The following is an 11963-nucleotide window of genomic DNA, read 5'->3' on the forward strand; positions in this document are numbered from 1 at the left end:
TAAAAAAAGTCGTTGTTGGAATTAAACAAGGAGGCCATGTGTGTGTTTGTTTAAGTAACTAATTAGACAAATATGTTGGAAATTGTTAACTTGGTAAAAATAATTCGCAGAATTAAAAAGTAAGAAATGGGAAAATTCTGCTAAAACAATTCGAAATTTGGTGGGTTTTAACCCTTTTTTTAAATAATACATGGACAATTATTTTTTTAATGAATTATCAGAAAGATTTATGATACCTATTTAATACCCCAAAACTGAAACCCTGGTTAAATTCCCATGACTGAAAATGTCTAGTTATTTAATTATTCCAGAAATCAGCAGGAAAACTTTCGATTTTGAGTGATTTTACCCAAAAATCATAGATATGCACGGCTGTGACACTTAAGAAATGGGTTTTCTGGAAGAACATAAAATACCATTTTCAAATATACAAAAACAATTCTTGGCCTAAAAACTTGCAATAAGCACCAGTGGGCTCTCGGACCATCACCACCAAAAGTAAAAACGTTCTAAGTAATATACCGATCAAAAAAAGCAGTAGCCTATCCCCATGTACACACGAAGAAGCAGATACAAACTTTAAAATGTGCGAATCATGCTGCCAGCTACAACAATAAGAAAATCATAATACGAACAGTTGATTCAGATGTAGTTGTCATAGCTACAGCAGCTTTTCAACATATCAATGTAGAAGAACTTTGGATAGCATTTGGCACAGGAAAACAGTTAAGATAAATGCATGTACATACAATTTGTAATTTTCTTGGTCAGAGTATCACGAGCGGTCTATTGGCATTCCATGCATTTACTGGATATGACCAGACCTCAGCATTCAGTGGTAAAGGTAAAAACAGTATGGGGAACGTTGAACGCATATGGAGCCGCAACAGAAGCATTAAAGATTCTCGGTCAAACTCCAACCGACGAATCCATTGAAACTATCATGCCAACGTTGGAAAGTTTTGTAATACTAATGTATGATCGTTCGAATGCTGCTGAATGTATCAATGATGCCCGAAAGGACCTCTTCACACGCAAAGGTATATCAATAGATGGAATTCCACCAACACAAGCAGCCGTACTGCAACACACTAAGCGTACCGCATACCAGGCTGGATACTGCTGGGGACAGGCACTATTGCCCTCACCAGAACTCCCTTGTCAACTAATTGGGGTTGGGTAAGAGACCAGGACAACACTTGGGTACCGTTCTGGACAGCACTACCGCAAGCATCAGAGTCGTGACAGGAGTTACTGAAGTGTGGCTGCAGTCCCCAGATTGGTTGCTGTGGGATGTGCAAGTGTATAAAAGCTGACTTGTGCACAGCTCTATGTCTGTGTGGTGGAGGATGTGACCGGGGATATATTTTAAGGCAGCTTTAAGGTCTGGAATTGTGAACTCGTTGAATGCAGTTATTTCTTTATTTAAGGACTGACACAATATGTTGAGAATATTATACAAATAAAGGTATCTGTAAACACACAAAAAAGAAAAACACTTGCTTACATAACATACGTTCAATGAGTATTGAAATTATAGATTGGAGTCGGAAAATCCTATTTTTTGTACTTTAGGCGGCCATTTTGGAAGCCATTTTGACTTATATGCAATATTTAATTCATTTTTATCATGTAGAAACATATTTTAATTAATCAATAACATAAAACAGCTAATTTCAATGCCAAAAACAGACTATTTTAATAAAATATGGCAGTAACATGTAATGTCCTAAATTTTGGCGGCCATCTTGGCTGCCATCTTGAAAACGGCGGCCATCTTGAAAATTGGAGATGGGTCCATAGCTAAATTTGAATAAAATACTTAAATCTACAAATGTACCAAGTTTGTTGCTTTTATCAAAAAGTGAACAATCATTTCACCATATGACCTCACTATATGTTGATGCTGCATGAACAGATATAAGTGTTTATGAAGTGAAAACACCCAACATAAACAACGGTTGCGATAGACACCTATAAACATAGCATATACTGTTAGATGCGTCTTATGTCACTTTAATAGTAATCTTAGTGCGCGCACCATCTGCTGCGGGATCGCTGTGCGAACTGGCGCTTCATATGACAAAGGATTAAAACTTATTAAACACATAATACGAACGATTACACATTTTCGTTAACGATAGCAATGTCTGTTTTATTAAAATCAAGCATAGTATTATATAACGTTTTTTTGTATAACATATTAAGTTATAAAACTTTTCAAAAACAATCCATGCGATATAGGAAGGGTGTTCGAAGCTACGCAACACGATTCGATAAAGAAAAGTATATATATATATATATATATATATATATATATATATATATATATATATATATATATATATATATACATATATATATATATATATATATATATATATATATATAACTTGTAAAACATTTTTCACTGCAAGAAGCATTTGCAGGAGAAATGTTTGTGTTAATATCAATCAGTATTATACGATCTTTGCTAATTATCAAACACGGCAATTACAAAATGTATATGTACATTTAAAGCTGGGGTCACCGCCATGTTACGGTGAATGCAGATACTTTGGAGTTCAAACCCACTTAACACCATAAACAATCGGTTAGATATAATGCAATCGTAAGATGCAACGAAATTTATTAAATGTTCAGACTGCGGCTTTAACAAATTCGCGTTTGTATAATTAATCATAAGCAGTCATACTCGCGGAAAGACTTCTAATAATTTTCCTGGTTATCGCATGGAAAGTCGCGGATAAACTTCTAATAAGTAGTCTGCGAGTTTTAATGAGACTAGTAACTGTAGCATAAACTTATACATGTGTGCATGGAAGCAAATAATCAGTACCTTTCTTTGTTTAACCTTGTTTTATATAAGTAAGTGAACAAATGTAAATAAATAATGAATTTAGCCAAATTTGCCTTTTTGACAATTAATTCATGCTAATCAGTTTGTATTGTGTTAGGAAATGTGTCGTCTATAGTTCTCACAAAGACTGTAGAGCAGGACCACCTGCAGCTGTTGTGCAAGATTACAGAAGAGCAAAGCGGAGTAATAACGTTTATATCGGATAATAATGCAATACCTGATATAAAATACAACGGTAAGAATTGTCACGTGCGGCCAGAAAACACAAATTGCGGATGCAGAGGGAAATCAGAAGCATATTGTAACTTGAACAATACATTGAAATGCTCGAACTGGACGTGTACTGTGATTTATAAATATAGTTCTATTATTAGCAACATTGAGGAAGTTTGCCAAAAAGGTATGTACTTATGCTGGTCAATGCTAAAAGCTGTTCGATATGTTATTTTGTTTATTTTCGCAATTTTTAATAAACCATATGTAAACGCCAGAATCAAATATAAAAAAATAATTAATTTAAAACTTTTGATTTTTGTTTATACCCTTAAGGTTAGCAAATGCACGGGTTTTCCGGACAATCCGTTCAAGCTAATAATCGGTAGGCGCCTGTAAAAATTTATAAAACATATCAACGTTGAAAATTTCATATAAAATTTGCAAGTATGGTTTGTTCGTTATTAATAATACAGCATGTTTGTACGGTATTAATAAACTAACGAATGAATATCAAAAGGCATCTTTCGGTGTACAGTAAATATCGCCCACGTATAAAAGTAATGTCAATCTCGAATATCGGCTCCGGTATGCATCGCTCTCATAGGGATGCAATATTTAAAATATCCCTCAGCTGCCTGTGATATATTTATAATATGTCTAAACTCTCACACAAATCTATGAAAAAGTATGAATTAATAAATTGAAACCACTTAAAAGAAGGACATTTATTCTTACATAAACAAACAGTTCATTTGCAAATCTTAGCATAACATAGAAACAGTGCGAACTGTTTATTTCGTGTTGGAATGTATAGTTTATAACGGATTTAACAATGGAAAACATAAGCAAACTGTTTATTATACTTTGCTTTGGATATACTTTTGGTAAACAAAATGTTTTACAATATGTAAAATCGTAAAAAGCATGTAAATATTTTTTTAATAACCACACGTGTACATCATAACATACTATTCAATAAAGGCTAATTACATACATAGTAAAGTCGATATTCAGCCATTCGAGCAATTTCAAATCAATGATGCGTTGCCAGAGGCACACTATACCAAGTCTCACTCACATTAGGCCGACATACACACATACGACGAATGAATTACCACAAACACGGAGACATACAAATCGAGACATTCAAATAGAGAGATTGATAAACATTGACCATACGAATATGAAGGTGTTTAGATTATGTATGCAAACAAATACATATAGACGGAATACTCAAACACAATTCATTTAATTTCTAAAAAGGCTGTTGACCTGTATTCAAATGATAATTTAACTACTTCTCGATCTTAATGTAATGTGAAAAAAAGCTCTTTCATCTAAAACTTAAATTCCAATTCACCAAAGAGCGAAACGTTCTTTTAAGTGGAGAGTAAGCTTGTATTTTGTTGTACTATTGTTCGCTTTTATTGTTCAAATAAATTTTCTTTCTAACTAGCTAAAGTTCCCGAGCTACGCTTCCACAAAGGCAACCTCTCACAAGTAGACGATAAAATTGTGTGTCATGTGGCTAATTTTTCTAATGTCTTAATACGATTTTTGAAAACAAATCAACCAATTGCAGACATTTGGAATAATGGAAGATCATGTGAAACGAATTACCTCACCACTGACACCTTTAGATGTGGTTGCGACGGCGAGTTGAATGCCGAGTGTAATATATCTATGAATTCGTATATTGGTGAATGCACATTTTGGAGATGTGAAGCTCTTCAAAACGGTTTGATTGTGTCTAGCGCGCCTGTAAACGTGTGTTTACCTGGTATGTATGAAGTGTTCTGTATTCTAAGGAAGTAATTTGAATTATTTTGTAACGAATATTACTGTTTTTAGTTATTTACTAACAAACAAACTATTCTTACAAACTGTTTCATTTAACTGACGTAATAGTTGTAGATGCATACGGTGAACAGAAACGTTCACACGAGTTTCAGGTTCGACTAAAAGTGTAAATCTATACAAATAAATGACCTCGGTCAATTTTATTGTCATTGGGGTCAACTTGTTTATTGAGGGGAATTTGTTTTGAGGAAATGATCTCTTTTTTTATGAGTTTTACGTACTAATCGTTTTTTGTCGATTCCAAACTTGCTATTACGTTGAGTATTTTATAAAATGTCACCGACGTAGGGTAATAATGGGGTGTATTATTATGTGTAGCAATTTATAGGCCAAAACACTGTGAACTCTTCAGCTATGACACTATTAAGTATTGGCTTGGCTAAGTATGGACTCCACTATCCGGTATTGTTGCAGTACCGATTATGCACTTCATAAGTACAAATATTGACCGTTTCATAGACAAATCCGGTTCTGTTTTCGGTATGTTTGACCATATAAATATGCAAAATAAATATTTACAATATTATGTCTTACACTAAGTAATACCACGGGACTTAACCCTAGTAAGGAATCATTTTGTTTCTGAACATGATGAAATATTTTGCCTTATATTAAGTATTATATTACTGCTTTCAGTTTCGAAATTTCAGTATTAGCGATGTCCAACTCTAGGCTTTGCATGTATAGGAATTGAGAAACTCACATTATCAAGGGACTTTTGCAACGGTTAACTAAGAAACCTATTTAAAAATTCAAATGAATAACATGCAAACTTATAACATTGGATGCGCGCACACTCTTAAAGTAAGTGGTTGACTGGAGCGGGTATAATAAGAAATATTAATAGTTCTTAATTTCAGCGTAAAACAACGCAATATAGGCCATCTTAAACTGTTATTAAATAGTGCGGCTACATATACATTTCAAAATATTGAATTTAAAATATAAAATACAAAATGGTACGAATGCGTCAAACATTGAGTTGCTCCGTTACGATATATGCTATATATATTTAATTGTATGTATTAAGCTTATTTTCTTGAGTATGTGGTGTTTATTTCTGACGATGTTACACGCGTAAATGTTAGAAAATGAACGACATGACCTTATAAGCTGGATAAAGAGATTTAAAGAGACCGTTTCACAGATTGGTGATACGACATTTTCTAAACTTGTGTGACACTGATTCAACAAATAAATTACCATTGTGTATCATGGAATGAACTAACCCTAATGACTTCGAATCACAATGCAAACACACTTTGGTTAACGTAAAATCATCATTAGAAATTGTAAAGTGCGAAACGATTGAAAAGTTGCTTCCATTGTTTTGGTTGCATTGCGTGACAATACGTCGATCGCTTTTATCAAGTATACGTGTAATATAACAGCTCGGATGACCGAATGTTAAGGTACCAGCATTTTAATTCACGGGTGAATGGTTCGAGAGCACGTGGGGTATTCATGCCTTTATTTCTTAAATTTATTTGATTGTTTTATAATGGAGCTTTAAGTAAAGTGTTTTACGTTTTCCAAGTAAAGGCATTTAATGACAGACATCAAACAATTTCTGAATCTGTGATTAAGTCTCTTTAAGGAAATAGGCGGTAAATCAAATACAAACATTTATACAATTATAATCAAACACAACGAATGTTCAAAATGACTTGAATAACCCAATTTAAATCTGTATCCTCAGTATTTAGTTTTGATTATATTGATTTTGTATTGTTGTATGTATTCTCATTTCTCGTATAAACAGCAAATTACTTCTTTATAGAAAGAAATATCGTAGGATGATCCGAGTTTAACTTCTGGTAATGAATGGTTGGTCTTCTTAAGAACTCTTTACAATCTATTCCAGGCTTAACAACTGATGTGACTGAAATGGCGAATTGCTCAACAGCTTCGCCGTTAAGTTGGATTTCTGATATTAAAGTTGCCATTGGTGGATTCACATTGGAAATGAACGACACATTATTTCCTTTAAAGACATATTCTATCGACAACATTACCGCACTTATAAATTCGTTTCACAGAGAAAATAATGGCTCTATAATTGTTTGTAAACTTGACGAAAGAAAGAACGAAAAATGGAGCCTAACTATTTTATGTATGTATCACCGGTTATAGTTTACTGTCAAATGTGAAAGCATTTATACTACGAATAAAATTAAGTTTCTTCGCATATTATAGTATAACATGTATTACCAGAATATCTAAACTTACAGATCCACCGGAATTGTGTTCTTTGTGGAATACTACAACAAACACAAGTACAGCGAAGCATGATAGCTGTATAAAACTAAGAGGCAATCCTAACGTCACACTTACATACGTCCAACATTCTGGAAGATGTCAATCATCGTCGTCATCCAGTACACCTGGTGTAGTAACGTCCTCCATTTGTGAGGCTGTCAACAGGAACGACATAGGGTCTTTGAAGCTAGTTGGCGACAAAAGTGGCAGGTTCCAGCCGGAAATTCTTGGTGCGTGAATAAAATTATTCTAACCATAAATCGTGACATGACAGAATAAATGATTGTTTTTTCTATTGCGAAATCTTATTCAAATAGCAAGCTTTTACTAAAAAAAAATGGTTTTGAAATCTTTTTATCACATTCAAGATTTGAACCCCGGATGACAGTGATTTATTAAGGGCACCGATTGCGTATAGTGTATATGTTTTTGAGGCATACATGCACTTGAATTAAAAATATTTTTATTTATAATGTTTTTTACAGATCCTGCAAACATACAAATATTTTCTGTAAATGGTTTAAGTCTGAAAAACTTTAAATTTAATGTTACGCAAGAACTCGAGTTTAAATGCCTGGGAAATGGCAATCCACCACCGAAAATGAAACTGTTTAAAGACGGTAGTGAGATTTGGAGCGAATACACATTCTTGAGACAAAAACTACCTCTGTCAGGACTTCGGGATTCTGGAAATTATACATGCGTATCTTCCAACGCTCTCGGAATCGCCAATGAGACAATTATTGTCAGTTATGAAATTGAAAGACAAATTGATCAAGGTTAGTTGTCAATATCTTAGTTGGTTCTAACGTTGCATTAAGCACAAACATTAAAAAGACAATATATATTTAAACGCAAATTTACCACGTATAACAGTCACGCGTATTGATGAACATTTATTATTTGTAAAATGTTTACTTTTATTGTAAAATAAATCTCGCTATGCGAAGTGAACTTATTATTTAATCTCGTTACTCAGACCTTCGTCTAGATTCTTCATCAAGTATTGACAACGGCATCATATTAGCGGGAGCAAGCGCATTAGTTCTTCTTGTGATAATTGCTGCTGCAACATGTGTGTACAAAATGTACCGAAGAATGATGTCCATGGGTATTGCTTTGAATACACGTATGTAAAATGTCAATTTACATTTTTTATGGTGTCAGGTCCGAGCCTTTTAACACATGAAAGATAGCTATTGTTTGTTTTTCCTTTTTTAGAACAATCAATTCTTCCAATGACTTATCGTATAGACGCCGATCAAATTGACAACAATGTCAACGATTCACCTGCGTTGCCCGATCAGATTTGAATATACCATGAAATTGACCCTGACTTGGTTTCTTTTGAGATGCGTCAAGAAAACTGTACGTAAACCAGTGTCTATTAATCAAGTGAATTTGATTGAAATTAACTCTCAAAATTGGATATATATGTTGATAACAATACAATTGGCGAATATGTTGTTTTCAGATGGCGCCAATAATGGCGGCAATACTTCGTAAGTATAAGTCCGTTAACTTTTCGTTTCTAAGTGACATTGTCCGTTGTGTCGTGTTATTTTGGCAACACATGCGTGTTACGAAGAGCGGGGTGAACAGCTTTCAATTTTGGATAAGTTAGATGCATGAAATTGTATCTATCATATCTATACTTATAAACACTTACGTATGCTTCATCGATTGATGAAATAATTTACACCAATTTTAATATGCAAACTATTATTTACCAAAATGAGCTGTTGAATGTGCCTATATTTGTATTTATTTACACGTACATTTAACGTTATTTTAATTAAAAGGACAGTCAGAAACTGAACAGCTTTATTTTTGCGTTGCATAATCCTGCACATATTCACTTCCATTTTTGAAGTGAGTACATACGATTTAAACGTCAAAATGTTATTATTGCAATCTTAATTCAACATCTCATAACGAACGAGGGGTGTTATATACGATCAATTAATTATCCTATTGGGTAACATCAATCGAATAGTATTTACACCGATGAATTTATAAATAACGAGCAAATTAACGCCGATACCTAGACGTTAACTAGACGTGCCATATGAACACATATTTCCTGGTACAAGTACTAAACTTATATTCTAGTTTTTGAATCATCAACGTTTTATTTGGTTACAAACGTTAATATGATCTTCCATTCTAGCTTTAAACCTAAGATACCAATAAAAATCACAATACGTATTCAGTGCCAACATGATGTATTTCGAAGGATCAATATTTTTTGGTTTTACAGAGTCGAACAATGTCGTTATGAGGATTTGGACAGTTCGAGACTTGGCGACGAACCGCAGTACCTCAGAGTGGTTTCTGAGTAATATTAAGACAGTTGCATTCAACCTTTATTTGTATTGACCATATTGTTTATTGTAAAACAGTTCAAGTATATCCGAATTCTCATCGCATTCATTGTAAGGTGGTTTATAATTTAGCAAACATTAAGAGTATGTTGTGGTGGCAAATTAATGTATTAATAGTTGCATATGATGCTCTGAGGATAAATTTTTATTTACATTTTTTAGACACTTTGTGAATAAATCTCTGCAAGATGTTGAGTTTTGGGAGCTATTCGACCAGAGCAAACTCCTTTCATATGCTTTGCATTGACATTTATCTAAGCGTCAGATGGTCATCTGGTCTCGCCAAAGGACCTTTTAGTGATAAAAGCTGATTCGGAGTTTCACATGCATATCGTTATTGACAAACTAAAAGCTATTGAAAATTTAATAAATACAATTAAAGTACTAAGAAAAACGTGAATATAATTATAATTTTGGTTTGAAAAGGACTAAGTAGACATTCGATAAAGGTTTGAACAGACAATCGCGAATGTTTTTAATATTTAGTGCTAACACATATATGGGCATAGTGTTAGCAACTTTGCAAATGTTATAACGTCAGTACATGTTTGTTTTATAACAAGTGTTATATTGGGTTTTGTAAATCGTTGTTTTTGTATTTGCTATATGTAACAATATAAACGCTTCAATGGTGCATTATGTTAATGTGTGTCAATTTAACAAGTGGTTTCTTTAGACATGGTATTTATTTTTAATATAATGGCTTCGCTTTATGTTACATCTGTTCAATGGTCTGTTAGATACATTGGCTTTACCTTTTGAATCAATTAGTTGTACAATAAACTATTTTGCGTGTTTGTAATAGCGTTCTTTCAATATAGTGTATTGCCTCTTTGCTCACATTTTATTTTATACACGAACACTTATTATTTTTAAAGTAGCTGTTTGTAAGGTATTCCTGTTGATATCAACTACATTTGCGAACACTGTACATAAAGCAAATATACATCATTTTTGTTTAGTATGCATAATGACTTAATGTTGAGAAAAGTCTTGTAATTAACCGATTTGATGAATACACATTAAGTGTCGGAATATCTTGTATTTTAGTACTAGGGATTTATATAATAATCGCATCGTATGTCAGTTTATCGTGGTTTTAGGCAGGAGAATAACTTCTTTAGTTGATTTTTGACCTAGTGAGCAGGAATATTTTAAAGTTTGTTATGGAATACATAATGTTTAAACGTCGCGTCAATTAAGCTTAAATATATATCATTTAAATGGCGCTTATAAATGTATATCCTGCAAAAAAGTGATTTTATATGCACAAATATACTGTAGAAGTTTATTTGGGATTACATCACACATAATGAAATTTGAAAATTGCTAAGATGTGAAAATAATTGTTTTAATCTAACAAGTTTTACTTTCTGAACTTAACAATTCGTCAGGAAGTTAATGTTAACCCATAGACATTCTCATATTCAATTGTGTGGATGAGGATAACTTCCCGCAAATTAGTCATGGTATATACATATACAGATATCGTCCTCTTTCAATACAGCAATACATCAATTTATTTGCACGCGCTTGAACCATTACACATATCAAACAAGACTATTCATCAGCAACCAAGGTTTTGTAATTCAATCTTGAATTTTTTAATTAAGTATTATATGTTTAAATCATCGTAATATTTAAGACAACACATAAGTTATGAATTTTATACATCATGGTGTTATTCAGTCAAAGTGAATTAAAAAAAAATATTCACTCCACCAAAAACCCTCATTTTGATGTGACAATTTAAAATTAATTTAAATTTCACAATTGTGTTATTGTGTGGCAATCTCTCAAGCTATAAACAATGCGTTAGGATAATTAACAGTCACAGGCCAATTTTCAAAAGCAAATTACAACTATTGTAATTGTTTTGTCGTATCTTTACATAAGGACCTCATAAAATATCGGCATTATAGTAACTAAGTAACTTAAAATAAAATTGTCGATAGAAAGATTGCTTAGTTCATATATTTTTACACAAACACTACACTAACCTTCCAATGATTAACATAATTACTTTAGAGCAGTATTGAATTCTCATTATACACAATTAGTTGGTTCTTTATTTAAAGGGATCTTTTCACGCTTTGGTAAATTGACAAAATTGAAAAAAGTTGTTTCAGATTCGTAAGTTTTCGTTTTAGTTATGATATTTGTGAGGAAACAGTAATACTGAACATTAACCATGCTCTAATATAGCCATTATATGCATCTTTTGACGATTTTAAAACCTAAAAATTATAAAGCGTTGCAACGCGAAACGATTGAATAATTTGGAGAGTTCTGTTTTTGTCGTTAAATTTTGTGAAACTACGAAGATTGCTTATATAAGGTATAACATACGTCTAGAATGTGTACTCGGCGGAATAGCTCAGTAG

The 11963-nt window shown here is 32.8% G+C and overlaps 1 protein-coding gene across 1 annotated transcript; it reads left to right on the top strand.

The window, feature by feature from the left end:
• Positions 1-3851: 3851 nt before the first annotated feature.
• LOC127870500 (uncharacterized) lies at positions 3852-10344 on the top strand. Its single transcript, XM_052413091.1, has 9 exons — positions 3852-3960; positions 4533-4856; positions 6801-7049; positions 7168-7425; positions 7681-7974; positions 8175-8324; positions 8417-8563; positions 8670-8697; positions 9456-10344. Exons 1-7 carry the CDS (start codon positions 3909-3911, stop codon positions 8506-8508), a joined length of 1419 nt encoding a protein of 472 aa, XP_052269051.1. The 5' UTR covers positions 3852-3908; the 3' UTR covers positions 8509-8563; positions 8670-8697; positions 9456-10344.
• Positions 10345-11963: the final 1619 nt, after the last annotated feature.

The sequence above is a fragment of the Dreissena polymorpha genome, chromosome 2, assembly GCF_020536995.1.
Source record: "Dreissena polymorpha isolate Duluth1 chromosome 2, UMN_Dpol_1.0, whole genome shotgun sequence".
In the NCBI taxonomy this organism is placed as follows: Eukaryota; Metazoa; Mollusca; class Bivalvia; order Myida; family Dreissenidae; genus Dreissena; species Dreissena polymorpha.